General features: G+C 35.8%; 2 protein-coding genes and 3 long non-coding RNA genes across 9 annotated transcripts; 3 read left to right on the plus strand and 2 right to left on the minus strand.

Moving 5' to 3' along the window:
* Positions 1–278: 278 nt before the first annotated feature.
* Positions 279–1282, minus strand: LOC129745498 (UPF0585 protein CG18661). Of its 2 annotated transcripts, none has more exons than XM_055738604.1 (2): positions 1047–1282; positions 279–978 (listed from the first exon to the last, which is right to left on the minus strand). In XM_055738604.1, the coding sequence occupies exons 1-2, from the start codon at positions 1061–1063 to the stop codon at positions 291–293; spliced, it is 705 nt and encodes a 234-aa protein (XP_055594579.1). In that variant the 5' UTR covers positions 1064–1282; the 3' UTR covers positions 279–290. The 2 variants fall into 2 exon arrangements, with proteins under 2 accessions (XP_055594579.1, XP_055594580.1); XM_055738605.1 differs by having other exon boundaries at positions 279–957; positions 1047–1281.
* LOC129745501 (uncharacterized) lies at positions 1280–3958 on the plus strand. Of its 3 annotated transcripts, none has more exons than XR_008737143.1 (5): positions 1280–1592; positions 1673–1824; positions 2250–2398; positions 2466–2933; positions 2986–3958. It is a non-coding gene; the product is annotated as an uncharacterized LOC129745501 (long non-coding RNA). The 3 variants fall into 3 exon arrangements; XR_008737142.1 differs by having other exon boundaries at positions 3000–3958; XR_008737144.1 differs by having other exon boundaries at positions 3011–3958.
* An 891-nt stretch (positions 3959–4849) lies between these two features.
* Positions 4850–5516, minus strand: LOC129745503 (uncharacterized). Its single transcript, XR_008737146.1, has 3 exons — positions 5302–5516; positions 5087–5174; positions 4850–4969 (listed from the first exon to the last, which is right to left on the minus strand). It is a non-coding gene; the product is annotated as an uncharacterized LOC129745503 (long non-coding RNA).
* Positions 5517–12827: 7311 nt separating this feature from the next.
* LOC129745500 (uncharacterized) lies at positions 12828–14188 on the plus strand. Of its 2 annotated transcripts, none has more exons than XR_008737140.1 (3): positions 12828–13109; positions 13173–13886; positions 13947–14188. It is a non-coding gene; the product is annotated as an uncharacterized LOC129745500 (long non-coding RNA). The 2 variants fall into 2 exon arrangements; XR_008737141.1 differs by having other exon boundaries at positions 13173–13799.
* Positions 14189–15282: 1094 nt separating this feature from the next.
* Positions 15283–16891, plus strand: LOC129745499 (uncharacterized). Its single transcript, XM_055738607.1, has 4 exons — positions 15283–15334; positions 15682–15739; positions 15810–15907; positions 15974–16891. Exons 1-4 carry the CDS (start codon positions 15320–15322, stop codon positions 16121–16123), a joined length of 321 nt encoding a protein of 106 aa, XP_055594582.1. The 5' UTR covers positions 15283–15319; the 3' UTR covers positions 16124–16891.
* The last annotated feature ends 2904 nt before the right edge of the window (positions 16892–19795 follow it).

The following is a 19795-nucleotide window of genomic DNA, read 5'->3' on the forward strand; positions in this document are numbered from 1 at the left end:
AATAATGCACTTTTAGTAAACATATAACTTCTACACCTGATTTCACAATAGAAAATCCTATTCCAAATGCTCATAATCTGTGTAGGGCTTTATAATCAAGCTTAAAATTATTTTACAACATTTTTTTTCTTAAATATTAAATCAATAATCTCTCTTGAAATTTTTGGTATTTAACTTTGAATGTTACATACCATCTTAATTATATGGAATCTAAGATTTGAATGTCCTGTTCAAGATTAGGCTGTTCTCGATATTTCTTTAAAAATAATATTTTACAATGGGCTTCAAATTTATTGCACACCTTCAGCTGTTTCCGTTTTCTCCCAAACCAAGCACTTGTTGTTGGATGGTAGGTCAAATGCCTTCCTCAGTAAAATGCCATTGTTGGAGGCCAATTTTTCCAGCTCTCTTATGTCGCGAATGCCCCAAGATGGATTCCGAGATCTCAAAGAGGCATCAAACTGAACGTTACTATCCGGAGTGAGTTTTCCATCCACGGCATACGGTCCGTAGGTGAAAAGAAGTCCCGAATGCTTTAACAACCTGGAAGCATTCCAAAAGAGACCTTCGCTACAGCTGATTGGCGAAATGTGCATCATGTTGATGTTGAGCATGTAGTCGAAATTTTCCTTTTGCGCCACACGAGCGGTATCATGATCTTTGCTCCAATCAGTGTAAGGTGTCGAAATATCAATATGAATAGGGGAGTTTATATTGGGCACGGAAGCATCCTTCCTATAGGCTTCGATGCTACCGAACAGCGATATGTCGTATTCTGAAGGATGGAAGTGTACGTTTGGAAAATGTGCTGCTAAGTATGACACATGTAGTCCAACACCGGAAGATATTTCTAGGAGTTTCTTGCCTGGCTGATTCGTGTCTATAAATTGTCGAAGTACCCCCAGTATTGGCTGTTTGTTACGCTCTCCAGCGGGATTATTCAGCTTCCGGAAGGTGCTTGAAAGGTGATGAATTATTCTTGTATACAACGAGATAATAATATTGCTTGAAAGGCGAATAATGCCTTAAATACATATTTTACTCACCTCATTGTCGGAAACATCCATTTTCCTTAAACCGTCTATCACTTCCAAAACTACTTTTCAGAATGATCAATCAGCGTTCCTCCGTTCGTGTTCTTCTTGCTTTCTCGCTCTTCCTCTTTTCAGAGCAACCCGGTTCTTTCCTCTCTCATTCTCTCTTGGCAAGAGTCATGCAACGGGTAACGCTGGCTATTTTCGTTAAACGAAATGATTTTCTCGCTGGCACAACCCTGTCAGGAAGGTTTGCTCAATCGGGCCGATTACAAAACAGAGATGCCAGCACTCGAATTCTAGCGGTTAGAATTCGATCTATTATCGGCTCGATTTCCATCCGCCTGCTCGATTGCTCGAAAACCGACGATATTTTTTGCAGTGCTGCTATGAACAAAACGAAACACGAGCAGTTTTCAATTGCAGCAATCTGGGCGCGTGTTTCGTTTTGGTGCGTGATTGTTGTGTTGTGAATGTTTCCGCTGTTTTTGTTCAGAAACATTTTGAGCGCTGTAGTAAAAAAAACCATTGTCCGGCGATAATTTAATAATAAGCAAGGTATGTTAAGATTGATTGAATTCTAAACAATCAAGTTTTATTTACATATATAATTTTCTAACCCATTATCGTCCCCACAGTAAACATCGGCTCATGCAAACAAAGCTTCCAAGGAAATGTCCCGTGGGTAAAAGCTTTGGTGGAATTTCATCCGGACCCACTCAGAGGTGGTCGCTTCACTTGGATGACTTTTAATTATTTTTTGGCGTGATACTTAAAAGTGGAAAGCAAGGTAAGTACCGATGTAAAAAAAATTTTCTTTTTCAAGATTAAAATTTTAATTCTTGTTGATCCAATCTAGATTCGAATTTTGAAAATGTTTGATTGATTGCATTTGAATATCCTCTGAACCGATCATTTTCATCGGTTAAGGTCGCGGTACACCTCAGGTGAAAATGAAAAATCTTATTTTGTCAAAAACTCAAAAAAGTGACACATATTGGCTTAGTAACATGGTGGAATCGTTGGGGAATAGTTAAAAGCTGAATTTCGAACCGGTCTCAGAGTTCCCCAGCAACACCCAGGCCAGCATGCAAAAGTAAAATTATTTGAATTTCTATGTTCAGCGGTTTTTTTTTTTCAAATAGATCAAATGAAGTTATATTTTCCGATCGTAAAATTTTACCATAAAAATAATTAATGATTTTGCCTTCTCAGATCTCTTGCGCTTGCAGTTCCATGATGTTAACGTATGAAGTCGTATGGGGTATATGGTCGACTTTGCCGGTCCATCATTTTAATGCAAAAAAAACGCGCACAACAGAAGAAGAGAAAATCAAACATAAAACTGGCCCCGTTTCCGTTTGGTAAGTTCTTATTTACTATTAACCATTAAGGAACAATTAAAAAAAAACACCCCCTAACTATTTCCAGTGAAGCTGTTTTCATTAGTGGTTGCACTAAGCAATAGCTAATGCCTTCTTCAGCAGTCTCGCCAAACTGGAAAAGCGGTGAACTTGACGGTAATCCCGGTGGATTAGAACAAAGTCTTCGTGAATCCTCCACTTCCAGCCGACATAATGGGAAGTTCAACACCGTCACTCAACTATTAGCTTAAAAGCAGCAAAAACTGTTGGTGTCAGCAGCAACTGCAACAGCAGTATCAGCATCGGTTTTTCACCTGCTGCGTCGTCGAAACCTTCGGTGGCCGGATCCAATTTCGGGTCGACTATGCGAGACCGCGCCCCCACAATCTGCAACAATAGGCTGTGCTAAATCCTAAGTTCAGACAATAGGTACAAACAGTCTTACTCCTGTTCGATGTGATCATAGAATGAAAGCTACAGATTTAGAGGAATACTAGAGCTGAGAACGAGTTGCTGGGTATGAGGACGATAACAGGTAATCAAAGCTCTTGTAATAATATTTTTTGCTATTTATTACATTATTTCAGTATTTGTCCTAAAGCTATTTTTTAGTGAAGTGCAGCAGTTGTAATTGGATCCACTAGATGCAACATAATAAAAGGGGCGCTAAGACGGACGAATGCTGTGGTCCTGTGTGTATTCATTGTATACCGTGGATTCCTCGCAATGCATGTGAAGACGTTTTTGGCTCAGGAGATTGCCATCGATGCCAGTATCAATCTGCAGGATAATTGCACATAAAAAGAATCGTCCGTTCAACATGACTTTTTTTAACTCATCGCTTTTGGGATTTCTACAAACAGCTAAATCGGACGATGTCGATTCGATGATGGACGTAAAAGAGCGAAAGGTTACTTATAATGGTAAGTTTTCCAATTTTTTTATTTATTATTTTCGATAGATTTTTTTTATAATCAAAAGATCAATACCAAAATTTTTTTTGTCAATTTAAATTCAACTAAGAGGATCAGGATGCAACATGAAAAACACAGATTCAGATTACTTATTCATTAAATTAGCTCTGAGAACCATAGTCAGAATCAGAGAAATGATAATTATCAATAATCTTTTTAACTCAGGCGTATAATCAAGAGTAAAAATTTAAAAATTAAAACTTAAAAATATAACTTTAAATTAACGATTAGCTATTTCAGTTATTCTTATGCTTTATATTGAAACTTTTTAAATACATGTACTCCTAATTTTTCGGAGTTCGACCAGACCGAAATGAACGCTAATAGCATTGAGCTTTACGCAATAGTAAATAGTAAGCAAGTATTGCAATAGTAAATAGTAAGCAAGTATTGCAATAGTAAATAGTAAGCAAGTATTGCAATAGTAAATAGTAAGCAAGTATTGCAATAGTAAAAAGTAAGCAAGTATTGAAAAAGTTAGCTTGAGCTTTACGTACAACTATTTTCTTGTACAGACAAACACTATAAATTCAAATAAGTGCAATTAGTAGTTCATAATCCTAGAAGTTTTTTCAGGTCAATCAAACTCGCTGTTTTGATCTAGCAGCGACTGTTGTATCAATTTTCTTATGGTGCTTAGTCCAGCCTGGTCAAATCTCGACCAATTATGCTTAGATGGGTTATGATAAACCTATAAATAGGTATCATGATTATGAATCTAGTTTAAAAAAAACATTGAGTCATTCTTAAGAATTGAGAAATTTTTCGTAGGTATTTGAGAATTATTTTTTTTTTTATTAAGTACCTGTTCTACTTTTTTAAATTAAGCACAAACATTCAAAATAACAAGCACCAATGAGCTTAACCAAAACCTACTAAAGGGAAAAAATGAACTTAAAATGAAAAAAATCTAACAAAAAAATTAACTTCAATTTTTTTCAAATCAAATTTTTAAATCAAGTTATCGATTTTGTAATTATTTTACATCTTATTTAATTTTCCAGGTTTCCCGCATAAATGAGGATTGTAATCAAACGATTTTACAAACAGTCCAACGACGATTTGATTAAGCGTAAAAAGACGTTTAGCAAACGATTATTGAAATCGTAAAAAACATTGCTTGAATCGTGAATTCCGAATTGATTGTATTTTGAATATGTCGTTAGGTTATGTAACTGTTAAAAACTATTAAAACAGATATATGGGAAAACTTTTCCACTAACTGTAACTATAATGTTTGAAAACTGCTCCCAGCAACGTATTGAGATACCCAAACTTTTCTCGTAACAGTTATTCTCGAAGCGCATTCAAAAATAAACCCTATCAGTAGCGGTTCTGTAACAATTTCACCTTACTTAATTCCGACGTTGTGTGGACGATTTCAGAAACCTTCTTGAATAGAGCACGCACACATATAAAAAATATTTTCAATATTGAGGAATTTTCGGATTTTATACTTTTATTCACAAAACACAGATTTTAAAAAGGTTTTGAACATAGTGCTCATGTTTTAGTATTCTGTTTAATCAGCCGTACTTCATTTTAAATTCCCCCCCATGCAATCAGCGATGATTCGATAGCGGGGAGCGTCCATAAACTGAAAAAAATGAGAAAAAAATACAGATTTAATTTTACAGGCCTGTCCGATGAATATTGATTTCACATATATTGCATGCAAAACACATTAAACTATCAATAATTCTGCATGACTTACCTAACAACCTAACGAGCCGGTGCTCCCACGACATCCGTGGTATGGAAATAACCTTGGACTCTGGGGATTGTATTGCTGTTTTGATGAGCTGTTGGCGTTCCGAGAAAACAAAAACAATGTTTGATTACAAAAACATTCCGTTCAAATGCTCAGTTTTAACATAGTTAAGAAACTTCAGTTTTAGCTGAAAAAAAAAATAGAATAATTTACGCTACCTTTTTTCGATTGTCCGATGGATTCATCGTTTTGAGATTTATTTCTTCCTGGGGGCGACACATCTGATGACAACTTTTATTGAACCAGCGGCGGTCGCTAAAGAAGCTGGAGCGACGAATCCAGGTGCACCGTGCAGGGGTTCTGAAACGGAATCCGGCCAACAGGTAGATTCCCGACCGGACCTTCCCGACGCGAAAACTGTGTGTTACGACGAAAAATTTCTTCTTCTTTTTCTCTTTTTAAATAAACAAATCAGAAGTGCTGCCAGATGTACAAATTTTTAAATTACGAAAAATATTTTTCTGCAAACTATGAGTTTTATTTATCTGCAAGTGAAAAATGATTACTATATGAACAGGTGTTTGTTGTTGTTGTTGTTGTATTTTGGGTTTAAAATTGGTCTGAGGGACGGGGCCTCATATCGCCAGTGCGAATATGAACAGGTGTATTGAACTGTTCGAGAAAAAAAATCTTAAGAAAAATTTCACATACATGGCACGTACATATAAACTTAAATGCTGCACGTCATCAAATTAATATTCTCAATTTTATGAGGTATTTTTGTATGGAGGCTGCAGATTCGTTAATGTTATGTCCACATATGATTTCACTTATTATGAAAATTGTTAATTCCTATAAATGTACTAATATAAAAACATATTTTCAAAAATATGTTGTATTTTTTATTTGCAAAACGAACTGGCATCTATGCCTCGCGTCTCGACCATTTTTTGACATTAGACTTGGATGGTATGGGTAACGGTTCGAGATCATTTCTACGATTATAGAAAAATTTAAGTAAATCGTTTACACCGTTCCTTTACCGTTTCTGATACCATCACTTTTTCACATGAACGTCCATGCTCCGTTCTTATCGTTGTCGAAGTAAAGTTTTATATAAAAGCTACTTTAACACACACGATCACTATTTCTGGAGCAGTTAATGTATCGTGCTGACTGTTCAAGATACAGTTTTTGAGTATGCGGGTTACCGAACTCTTTGACTCCGAAGTTTGTCCCAACCAAGCAGCTGTTGCTGATGACTATGAGTTCGATTACGTAGGTAATTTTTAAATAATTCGTTTTGATCATAGATCATCTATTCATTAGACCGCTGCAGGCTTTGTATAGGAAATCTGAAATTTATAAGTTATCACAACTCCCATACCATTTTTTGACGGAATTTTCACACACAAAAATCTCCGTAAAGTTTGGAAGCGATACATTGAGTCCTGATTTAGCGCAACGAGTTTTAATTTTGTATGGAGAATTACATGGGGAATCAATTTTTTTTATTCAAAAATCGCTACAGATTTACAGAAACATCGGAAAAATAAAGAAAAGGCTGAATACTATTCCTCGAATTAATCTCTACAAATGATGTGAAGGTACTATGATGCTTAGTTGTAACACAACAAAGATATTTGGAATTTAGAAAAGATTTATTAAAAACTCAGACGAGTTTACTTCACTCATGGCATCGCTGGCTGAAAACTTGCATGCAAGTTATTCCTTCCCAGATCGAAAAAACGGTCCCGAATCGGCCCGAAATCGGTCAGAAATTAGTCCAAAGTCAGTCCGTTTAACATGTGAAGATTTATAATGTTGAATTCTTCATAAACTAGTTTAGTAACTTTACTTTACACTATGGTGGTATTATTAAGAGAAAAAGCACCATTATTACAGTGAAAAAAATCATAACTTATATAATTTTCAATCGATTTCGGTAAAAAACCTCTTGAATCATTTGTTTTCACTGATTCACAGAATCCACAGGAAATGATTTTTTTTCAAATGTTAAAATCAGGTCCAAAACCATAACTAAAGTTGATTTTTTCTAACAAAAAAATGCGTTATTTATCGTGTTTTCTATCATTAATTCACAAATACTGTGTGTATTGTGTTAAATTTACCCAAAAATGAAGTTCAGATGATCAATTGCAAATTTAACACTAAACATACCGACATTTTTTATATACCTATTCATACCGCGAGCAGTCATATCTTTTCCGCTAAAACTCTCTTGTTTCTTTACCGATTTCTACAAAGTTTAAAGTTTTGGAAAGCTCGTAATGTGACTCAAATACGATGATTCAAAGTTGAAGAAAAAAAAAACGGAAAACAGGCTTCGGGAAAAAAGGCTAGAAATCAGTTATTAACTACTCGAAAAAAAAATTCACTTAGTGCCTGAGAACGCTGAAGTTAGAAGCTGAAGTTACACATATGGAAATATTTTTTGAAAATCTCTTAAGATCACGGCCACTAAAAATGTATAAAACCAACCAACCGCCAAAGCTGTTCTTGTAGAGATCTGATTTATCAGATCGCAATCAACTTTACCTCGTCTGTAAGTTTTCGTAACATTTCCACTTCCATCTTCTGTGCTGGTGTCAACAAAACTTCCCCGTACACACGCTCGGTCATAACTACTCGTTCTCTTCTCTAATGTAACATGTCGCATGGCCTCATATTCTAATTGTGAGTAACACGACATTTGGGTGCGCCTCTACATCCCCCCTAAAACATCCTGATCTAATGTAACACGTAGGTTTAGAACCGTGTAGGTTACTTACGCATCTGCTTTATTCCAGGTTTCATTCTTGTCTATTGACTAGACTAGACCAGCTACACGATCATCGGGCTTCGCAATTGTTATCTTAAGAATTCCTGCAGAAAAACATTCGTTATAAGTCACAATTCCTAAGTTGAATCGTATTTCTTCTGTACTCAACAACGACTCAATATGACTCAGGGATTAAGGAATACTTACGAGAAGACTAGGACCTTCTTGCGGGGCTCCGCATATCCAGGAGCAATACGTTGCCGCTTAAATTTATTGTGACAGCTCCTATAATCTTCATATCTATAGATGTATTCGACCTAGGCTGTGATCACTGATATCAGAATCATATCCAATCCACATTTGCCTAGTGTCATAAATTGTTCCATGATATACATAGTTATTTACGCTCTTTTTGTTCTTTTGAAATTATTCAAGCTAGACGTACTTCTCTGAACCATGTTATACACTCCGGCTTAGCGCCGCTTGTCGACCGGAAACTTTCTCCCCTATATCCCTTTAACAAAATGGTTCCCAGCAAATTCACCATTCATATGACACTCCATTGTCAATAGGAACCTCCTGAGATTATAGAACTTTCGATGATTCATCCTCTTCATACTTCCTCTGTTTGACTCATATTTTCTTTACAAAGTCACAATCGCTTTGCAATGTATTTTATCCCATTTCTAATCAAATCGCTCTCTAAATCTAAATCCCGAAGCCAGGCTTCAAATAACTTTAAACAGTCACTTATATGTTTTTATACAAAACAATGAATTTAATAATGAATTTTGATAACTTTTATCTTTTCTCGATACGAAGATCTTGACCAATATCTATCTTTTTTTTCTTTTTTTTAGGATATGAACTCTTTGGTTGCCAACATCTATCGGATACTTTTTTTGTATCTTTAACAATCATTAACATCAACCAAATTTTTTTTTTTTAAATGCAACCCTAAAAAACCTCGTTAGCAAAAGATTTCGATTGAAATTGAAATGTATACTTTGTTTGAAAAATGTACTTCGTTTAACATGTGTACCCACTCCGCCACAGCCTGTTGACAATTACTGTGGCATCAGTAAACTTACTTCGAGGTTGTAAGATAGGAATTAATTAAAGTGTATAATTAAAACCAGTTATGCAAAACAAACATTCAATTGCCCCTCGCCAAGTATTATCGATCCGCTAAATAGCGAGTATTCGTGAGCCCTTCGCGTCAGGGGACGAATCGTTGTCAGTTTTCCTCAATGGACGCCTTGAGTGACAGGAAGTGAACGCCAAGCAGATTTTCCCAGTTTTCCCTCGAACTTATCCAACAACCGAGAGTTGTCTGTTAAGTGCAAATCTGGCTGTAATGTGTAAGTAATGTGAACTGCTTATAACTATATTTCAGGTCTCGTTTTCAGGAACCTGACTACAATATCTACCTGACACAATTATTAGATGATCTTTGGACTATAGTGATGAACTTGGACACAATGATAGATGACAGATGTTCCTTCTACTTTATATTAGATCCGAATCTAAACTATGCTATCAACAGCGCCAGAATCACTCATAAACTATAAGATAGTTTGTGTGTTAAACCAATAACAACTCTTTTGCTTTCAATACAAAATTCTGTTTTCGTTAAAGAACATTCAGTATAATGACATTTTTTTTTTTTGAAAAAAAAACAATTTTTTGAAAAATTAAAATTTGAATGAATACCTAGTATATCTTCAAAGCAGAAAAGTTTCCGTTTGAATTTTTTTTTAATTTAGTCGATTACCTAATATATCAAGCAGGAATCATGTGACAGGATAAGATAAAATAGCTTTTCAAACCAATTTATAAAACAACCTGTGAAAACTATCAACATCTTTCAGGTTGTCAAAATTCTTTTACTACAATAAACATTTAATTGATTCCTAAGTTATTTGAGTTCATTAGAATAATCATTACTCGCTGGAATCATGACATTTGGAAATTACTTATCGGTATTCATCAGAGTTAGCAGAACTATTGTTAAACTGTTCCTGAACAATACAACTATTGTTATTTTGTGAATTTTCATAGTTCGAATGCAAATTTGCAGAACCGGACCACTCAATATACTTTATATCAATCCCCCTCAGAGGGATCTGTTTCTTCTTCTATTTCACATCCTCCTCAGACGAATCCTCTTTCTACCTCCTCGGAGTAACCCCAACCGTCTTCTCAATGATGTGCTTATCCTTTTCTTTCAGAGTTTGAAATTCATCAGTTTCTCAGAATTATATAACCATAACATTATGTTTGTACCTGTTCAATTGAGTTTCTGAGAACTATCAACACTTTTTTTAAGTACTCGACTTCTCAAAATCTCTCAACGCGGAAATCGATAGATGTTCCTCAAAACCATCTCTTATTGCTCCTCAGAACAACATTTCTCTTATTGTTCCTCAGAACAACCTCTTATCTTCAGAACAAAATTCTTATTGTTCCTTAGAACAACTCTCTTATTGTTCCTCAGAACATTTTTTAGTTTCAGAACAAAATTTTATTTTCCCTCAGAAAAAATCTCTTATTGTTCCTCAGAACAAATCTCTTATTATTCCAGAACAACATTACTCTTATTGTTCCTCAGAACAATTTCTCATATTCAGAACAAATTTTTTATTGTTCCTCAGAACAAATTTCTCATTGTTCCTCAGAACCAACTTCTTATTGTTCCTCAAAACAAATCACTTATTGTTCCTCAAAACAAATTCCTTATTGTTCCTCAGAACAAATCTTTCAATGTTCCTCAGAACAAATCACTTATTGTTCCTCAGAACAAAGTCCTCGTTGTTCCTCAGAACAAATCACTTATCGTTCCCCAGAACAAATCTTTCAATGTTCCTCAGACCAAATCTTTCAATATTCCTCAGAACAAATTCCTCATTGTTCCTCAGAACAAATCACTTATTGTTCCTCAGAACAAATTACTCTTTGTTCCTCAGAACAAATCTCTCATAGTTCCTCAGAACAAATCATTTATTGTTCCTCAGAACAAATTACTCATTGTTCCTCAGAACAAATGTCTTGTTGTTCCTCAGAACTAAGTCCTCATTGTTCCTCAGAACAAATCAATTATTGTGTGTTCCGCAGAACAAATTCCTATTGTTCCTCAGAACAAATTTCTTATTGTTCCTCAGAAAAAATATCTTGTTGTTCCTCAGAACAAATAATTTATTGTGTGTTCCTAAGAACAATCACTATTAGAACTATCTCTTTGAGCTATTCACTCATTGTTCCGCAGAACAAATCATTGATCATTCCTCCATCGAGCAAATTTGATTTGTTCCTCAAAAACACATCGCTACCTGTTCCCAGGAAAAAAAGATTACAAATCGCTTCTCAGAACAAGACATTATCCGTCCCCTTGAACGGATCACAAACTATTTTTCGGGAACAAAGAACATCAGAAGCATCTTTCCCTTTTTTCAACAGCATTACATCCAATGGATTCCAACAGATTCCCCGCACACTATTCGCTCTTTAGCGAAACCCATACTCACATCCACCACTATGCAGAAAAACGTGTTTGGAACATTTGCGTGCTACGTTTCAACAATTTAGTTGCAACTTTTTCCCAACAATTTCTTCGAATTCAGGTTTTAAAAAATGGCTCAACTTACCGAACGATCTTTTATCCTCGTCGCCAGATGTAGAGATCTGATTTATCAGATCGCAATCAACTTTACCTCGTCTGTAAGTTTTCGTAACATTTCCACTTCCATCTTCTGTGCTGGTGTCAACAAAACTTCCCCGTACACACGCTCGGTCATAACTACTCGTTCTCTTCTCTAATGTAACATGTCGCATGGCCTCATATTCTAATTGTGAGTAACACGACATTTGGGTGCGCCTCTACAGTTCTCGTTACAGTAGAAAAGTCTTGTAAAGTGAACTGGAAATTTGACGTAATTGACATTTTGGCATCTTTAGATTTCTAAAACACAGAATTTTTGACGACTTTTCAAAGGTAGCTGTTTCTTTTTTTGCTTTTTATCAATCTGCCTTTTCTGAGACTATTCTAGCACCTAGATTTGGCTTTGCACTGGAGCGCAGCGTTCTCAGGCACTAAGTGAAATTCTTTCCGAGTACTTAATAACTGATTTATAGCCTTTTTCCGAAGCCTGTTTTTCTAATTTTTTTTCTTTGACTTTGAATAACTTTGAGAAAAATAATTGTAGCTAAATTTTGTTTGAAAATCGTATTTGAGTCACATTACGAGTTTCCAAAACTATAAACTTTGTAGAAATCGGTCGAGAAACAAGAGAGTTTTAGGGGAAAGTGTTTGCCGTCATTTGACCGCTCGCGGTATGCAAAGGTATACCACATGCGTTACTTAATCTTATTTTTCAACTTGGTTGTGAATTTCGGGATCGTTTCACCACATCTATCACCATGTATCTCCAATAATCTCAAAAAGTTTGTATTTTACTTTCTACATAGTGCTGCAGTTTTTTTCTATCTGCGTTACCCGATTAAAAACGCCTTTGTGTATGCCACGCATTAGCTTGTATTCAAGAATTCATCTAGGAATATTGCACGCAAGTTCAGGTTTCCAGTGCTGCTGACAGTTTTGACTGTTGATCTACTATGAATGATTTTTTTTTTACAGATTGCTTTAACTTTTTTCTGGTAGCATCTAGCTTAAAGTAACCTTAGTAAAAATTGAAGTTTAAGAATACAGTAACCCATTGAAGAAGTTATTTTTTGCATAAAACCCAAAATCGCTTCCCTAGCGATTTTAATCTCAAAAAAAAACTTTCCCCATACTAATTTCCATACAAATTTAAAACCCGTTGCGCTAATTCAGGGATGAACCAAATCATCTTATATTTAACAGAGATGATTGGAGAGCAAAAAGGAATCGAAAAAACACATGGGAGCAAAAAGTCAGTTTTTGCAGCGGTCTACTATTCATTCTATTCTATTCATTCCAGCTTTGTAGAGATTAGCTAAAGGAATTCTAGTAATTTGATGACAGCTCCAGATGATGTTGAAGTAAATAAATAACGATTTTCCACTTTCACTGACGAGTTGTTACCTTGTCGCGATAGCGATGCCACAGACACGGTCAGTGAATGCATTCGTCGAGAAAGTGGGTGAAACTATATTTGGGCCCAGTCATAGCTTCCCTACCGATCACCCACCGTACAATTAATAGCTCTGGTATGGATGTCCTTCACGTGCCTACATCGTAGCCTCCACCGCTTGGTCGGTCCAGTGGTATGTTCAATTTATGCATCAACAATTGCTATTCAAATTTAGTAATTTTTTTTTCATTTACAGAAAAAGATGCATGCACTATACTTTTGTCGGAAGATGAATCCCTCAAAAAGGGTTTTGGCACAAAAAACTAAACCCACATTTCGATTCGATCACCCGGGAGTTTTTTTAGTTGCCATAAGCAATGATACTAATCTGCAGAATGATTCTGGTAGCCATTTTTATAGCCGTAACTTTTAACATGCAACGTCAAAGATGTAAATGCGAGGAAAATACATTAAGAAAAATTCAATAAAATAAATTTGAAGATGATTTACCGTGATTTACCATCGAAATAAACCTCCGGTGGTACAGAACAAGGTCATCAACAAAAAAGCCCAGTAGCAACAGCAACAGAAGCATCAAAGCTAGCCCAAAACTTTTTTACGGAGGTGTTGAAAAACTAGTATCTTGTCAACCAATTTCGTAAATTGAGTCTACCATTTCCGAAAATTTCGGAGGGTACGAAACCGCAGCTAGACCAAGTATATCAACTACTTCAATCAATATTCCTCCGTATTTTCTCGGATAATGATGAAGTTGTGAAAAAATCGGGATCTCAACCTACTAGGAAAACAAGTTCGACTGCTACCACTGCATGTGCTATAACAACAATTGGTGCACCAACGTTCAGCTCCGGAACGATGACTGGTAATTTGAGTGATTCTATTTAAGATCAGTATTGGTCAGTGAGATCATCGAAAGGAATTTTATTGAACAAGTTTTTTTTAATGTTATGTAAGTTAAACGACATGCTATCTATTAATCGATGTCATATTCGTTTTTCTTTCATTTCAGTTTCAGTCAACAGAAAAAAATTTTACGGGCAACGTTCGGCTGCATCAATTCGATGGGTTCCAGATTGAAAAGCGGGACAAGTATTCACATGAGATGAAACTGCCAATATAAACGTACCAACCAAATCATTAAAATCGTCGAGTGTTTCAACAGCATCAGACAAACAGATACCGCGGCCTGCCTAACCTACACTATGAAGCACACAAGAAAAAAGTTCGACCTAAATTCCTTGGCTGTGTACTCTGAAGGTAGTTATGATAACCCAAGTAACCATTAAGCCGTTAAAATTGGCCCTACTTCAGCTTTATAGTCGAATATAGAACATGCTTACAAAGCCTCATAAGCTCTATATTCGACTTAAGGGCTGTCCAAAAGCCGATTTTGGCGTGTATTTCGGCCAATATACGGCCTGTGAGGAAATGTCAAAATACTAATCCAGTGGGTACAACCCACTAGAAGAAAAATAGGAAAAAATATCATTTGTTCACATTCGTCTTTTTCCGGAGGTATTCCTCTATCTCTCTTCTCCTCACAACTTTCATTACCTTTGATTTTTTTTTGTGTAGAAACTGGAATCGAACTCATAACTTTTCCCACTCTGCATTTAATCGGCCACTTTACTTGATAGCCTATCCTATCAACGCAGGAATGTTTGGAAATTTGGCCCATTTAAATGAAGCAATAAGAAACTAGACTGATTCTTTTACTGTTGTTCTGATTTTTATTTAATCAAATCCATGAATTGAAGAAGTCACTCGGAATATTTCTCTAAAAAAAAGCATTCTGAATCATTCACTTCACATAATTCGCTGTTGTTCGTCTAAAAACAGCAGCTTGGGTGGCAAATTGGCTGATATTCCTGCCTTTTAAGACAGAAAGTTTGTCGGCTGAACAACTGGTTCCAGTAGTTTCATTCCGACAAACTCTTATCTTTTCTGCAGCTGCGGCCGGTCATCGAATAATGTTTCCTAGCATCTGATCCTCCTCTATGGAGAATACCAACAGCATTCCATTTTCCTATCGAGCGCTTCGATGACCTGTGGAGTCAATTACAAAAATAATTATGGTCGGTTGTTATTGAAATCAACGTAATACTTACATTATTTTTCTCCTAAGCCAAAAGATGAAAAATAAATAAATTCACAGCTCTTCTTTTTATAAAATCTAGTTGATTTTCTTTTTTGTTTCTCTCTTCGTAATGACAGCTATCATACAGGGCTTGAAAGCTCTGAGGAACGGCTTTTAATGCCAATATACAGCCTATTTCAGGGCTTCAATCTTACAGTGCCTATTAGCATTTGAAAACAATATTTACGGCTTATAGGCACTGAAGTGCTTTTATAGGGCTGTAAAGCGGCTTAAAACAGTGCTAAATGGTTACCTGGGAAGTAATGGAAGAGAAAGAGAAATTGACGAACCATCAGATCTTACTATTGCTAGAATAGAAATCAGGACATTGATGCCTGTCAATATTAATATTGTTCAATATTGACGCCAATAATGTGTTCTCACAATTTGTCATTATAATGTTTGTTAATATTTAATAGACATCTCATACAAAATATGAAAAACAAATAGAAAAATCCATTAATTTGAGAAAATTAGGTAAAGTCGGAGTGCTATCGATTTGGCCGACGAAGAATCGAATAAAGAGAAATTCTGGTGCTCCTTTTTACGTGAAGACTTTTTTGAAACGTTTTTGTTAACATTTTTATCTTTATTTTTAATCTTTCAGATTCTATCGAAATATTCACAAACTGCTCTTCGAAGGCCCCATTCTAAAAGAACTCTAGGTACATTGTATGGAATATATATTTTTTACCACTCCCAACAATGAATAGAGCAAATTAATTTAAAAAAAAGGAAACCCAGTAGCGCCACGACCAATGAAGAGCCGTCATCTGGTGCTGGAAACGGTTCCGACGCAGTCATTCCCTCAGTGGTTGCATCAACAATTTCCGGTATAGAATACATTTCCCTACCAGCCGTTCAGCCATCATCGATTAATATGAAATTTTCTATTGCAGTTCCGAAGGCCACCACCATTCCTTCCATCCCACCAGGAATGTTCGCCCAACACATCGTATCAGCCGCTGCTTATACCTCTTCTTGTGCCATTACCGATTAAGAAGCGGAAGATGGTGACGACGATTATGCATCGTTTCCAGCGAATATGATCTTCGGTCAGTCAAAATGGGCGATGAAGATTAGAATCAGGTGTTCTGTGGCCGTTCAAAGTTGTTCAGGACGACAAACAGTTTAAGAGGCCTCGGCGAGTTGAAATTTTGTGTAGCAAAACTGATCCAAGCAAATTTCGAATTGTCATGCGAGGCGAACAGATGCACAAAATTGCTGCCAACCATTCGATTGAATAAGCTTGCGCCAAACATCGCAATGTTTTATAGTCGAAGAGGCAGCAAACGAATGTATTAGAAGAACAAAAACTAAAAAATAAACTAATGAAATAAAAATCTAGCTTTTTGTAACAAAACCGAAAAACCTAAATGAATGGCAACAATGCTAATTGGCCCAGAAACGGTTCGAAAAACCGTTCTGTTTCGGTCCGAAATCGGTCCTTTTTTACAGATGGATGCTATGGCAATCGGCCCAGAATCGGTTCGAAAAATCGTTCGGATTCGGTCCGAAATCGGTTCTTTTTTTCGGATAGAGGCTATGGCAATCGACCCAGAATCGGTTCGAAAATTCGTTCGGTTTCGGTCCGATATCGGTCCTTTTTTCGGATGGACGCTATGGCAATCGGCCCAGAAACGGTTCGAAAACCATTAGGTTTCGGTCCGAAAACGGTTCGCTTGTTTTGACATTTGATCTGCTCGAACTGGTTGAAAAAACTTATCGTCGTCCGAAAAAGTGTTTCATTTTCGCACGATTTTCTACTAAACTCGGCCCGATTTCTTATACGATTTCGGACCGATCGAGCAGATGAACGGACAAAAATCGGGCCGATTTCGGGCGATTTTTCCTGTCTGGGAACGGGAAGATTATGCACTCAAAGAAATGTTAATACAACTTAACGAATCATGCACTCAAAGAAATGTTTCAATTAAAATGATTAAATTTCCAATATTCCATCCTGTTTTTTTTTTAATTCCATTTTTTTATTTATCTATCGTTAATTTATTTTATCATTATTTTCTCTTTTAATCTCTATTGTTCTCTATATTGCTCCTCTTCTCTACAATTCATACAGAAGAATGTAAATTTAAAATCAAGTTGGGTAAAGTTGCAAAAAAAATCATCAACTGGAATTTTCTTTAATTCGTTCATTAATTAAAAATGCAATATACGAATTTGTCACTGAATCGAGCTGGGCGCGAAAGATTTCCCCGATTTCTCAAGTTGTGCATCAAAGGGTTTGGCAGCTCAGCCTCATTAGGTTGCATCTCTGCGTCAAACTCCTCGTTGTCAGTTGCACTTTCGGTAGCCGACATTTCGTCGCCTCCAGAAATCTTCTTGACATCCTGTACGTTGCGTGAGTATAAGATCCCATTTTTGCTCATCACTGCTACCTTTGCACCTTGCCTAGCTGCTACTTGATATCGGTCCGCCGAGAAATTTGGATCGGTTTTTGTTTTCTTATTGTTTGCTAATTTTACAAAATCTCCTACCGCAATGTTAGATTCCTTAGCTCCTCGGGTAGCATCAGCATACTTTTTGCTGTCTAGCTTTGTCCGTGCGTCTCGTTCGCGTATTTCGATTCTGTCCAATTCATTTTTAGACGTTTCCTTCCAAAGGCAAGGGAATACCCCTCTATATTTTCTACCCACCATTAACTCAAATGGTGTTACCAACAACCTAGAGTGCGGCACTATCGTGTTGTGATTGTGAACGTACTCGTTCATAGCCGCTTTCCAATTTCGTTTCTCGATTCTTGCGGCGGATATCGCTTTTATCACACCTTGATTCTGGCGTTCAACCGCTCCATTCGACTGAGGGCTTAAAGGGATGGATTTTCTTATCTTCACGCCCTTTTGCTCCCAAAACGTACAGAACGTAGCGCTTTGGAACGGTGGCCCGTTATCGCTTTGGATAATCTTTGGTAGGCCCCAGAGAACAATAGAGATTAAAAGAGAAAATAATGATAAAATAAATTAACGATAGACGGTTTAAGGAAAATGGATGTTTCCGACAATGGCGCACCGGTTTCCGGAACCAAAAACACCCCAGGAACTTCTGGAAAGGATCCGACAGATAAAAGCAAGTAAGTATTTTCAGGAAAAGTGAATAAGTGAAATTGAGAAACAAGAAAATGATGGTTAGAGAAAAGTGTTGATGGAAATATTTAATTTGACGGACGCCATATTTTTAAAAGATAATTGGAATCCCTAAAAGAGTGAAAAAAACGTAATTCAATCGATTGCTACAAGCAAAAAAAAATTAAAAACTCGCAAAAGAAAAGAAGAAAATGGAAAAGTTAGCAAACAAAAAAATACGCGAAGCCAAAAAAAAAAGGAGAGGCTTTTCATTAGGACTTAAAAAAAAAGAGATAAGTCAGGAAATTTTTAGCCAAAAAAAAGAGAGGCTAATCAAAAGGGCTTAAAAAAAAAAGAGGAGATAAGTCAAGAAATGTTCAGCCAAACAAAAGGAGAGGCTTTTCAAAATGACTTAAAAAAAAAAAGAAAAAAGTCAAGAAATATTCAGCCAAAAAAAAAAAAGGAGGTTGAAATTAAAAATCAAATGAAATATATTGCAGCCTAAAAAAAAAAAGAGGATAAAAGGCAACAGGAAAAGGAATTGTAAAAAAAATAAAAAGTATCGAAAGTCATAAAAAAAAATAGATAAGAGCTTAGAAAAAAAAAATAATAATAAAAATTATTTATGTTTTAAAGGGAATCAAATTCAGAGAATAATCGTCTAGTCACCAATAAAATTTTAAATAAATAAAACGACCAACAATAGCAAAAAAAAAGGAAAATCTGAAAAATCGCGATCAATTCATGATGATCATGTGGGAAGATTTTCACAAACTAGCAAATCACATAAACGGGAAAGTACAAAGATTAACATTAAACTACGAAGCAATTAAAACATACAAATAAAATTAAAAAAAAACATGGTTTTCGCTTAACACTAAGACAGCATAAAAAAAATGTTTTTCTAAAAAACACGGTCTCCTCAACGGGCAAGATAAAAGCAAAAATCTAGACACTTAAAAAAAATCTTTAAACAAAAAAAAAAAGAAGACTCCCTTCAAATATCTTAGGAATGGATTTGAAATCCTACTTATTTACTCCATGTCTAAGCAGCAACAGTATCATGAATAAAATAAGCTTAACACTCTTGACGAGAATACGCATTAAAAAAAAAAATAATAATAATAGAAAAATAAAATCTACCAGAATCAGTAAAAATTAAAAAAAAAAAAATTATTATCAGAAAAATGACCTAGTAACCTGACTCATTAAATAAATGCGAACTAGCTTACATCGACCAGATACTGCACACTCATCTGGCGCAACCCCTTATAGTGTAGTTTTGACCCGTTATCGGAAAAGACTGGGTTAACTCCTTTTTCATGTAAAGCCCTTGTACCCTTTATAGTGTACACAGCATGTACGTCAAACAGAGGTGAAAATTAGTAATGTAAACATGTAAAATCTACACATTATTTTGGAAGCTTGCTTTGCATGGCGACGTCAGCCCTTTGATTTTTTTTTTTTAACAATTTCTTTATTTGAAACGGCTCATACCTTTAGGTTTTAAGGAGCCAAAATCGATTTTGTTTGTTTACAATTGTTTGCTTAGCTTAACACTTTGTGAGAGAAGAAAGGAAGATAGAAAGGGAAATATGAAAATAAAAAAGAATTATAGACGAAGATCGATAGCTTTTA

The sequence above is a fragment of the Uranotaenia lowii genome, chromosome 2, assembly GCF_029784155.1.
Source record: "Uranotaenia lowii strain MFRU-FL chromosome 2, ASM2978415v1, whole genome shotgun sequence".
NCBI classification, from domain to species: Eukaryota; Metazoa; Arthropoda; class Insecta; order Diptera; family Culicidae; genus Uranotaenia; species Uranotaenia lowii.

Coding starts and splice junctions, on each gene's coding strand:
- LOC129745499 (XM_055738607.1), top strand. Junction 15,740..15,809: donor CCATTCTAAAAGAACTCTAG/GTACATTGTATG, acceptor TTTAAAAAAAAG/GAAACCCAGTAGCGCCACGA. Junction 15,908..15,973: donor GGTTGCATCAACAATTTCCG/GTATAGAATACA, acceptor TTTCTATTGCAG/TTCCGAAGGCCACCACCATT.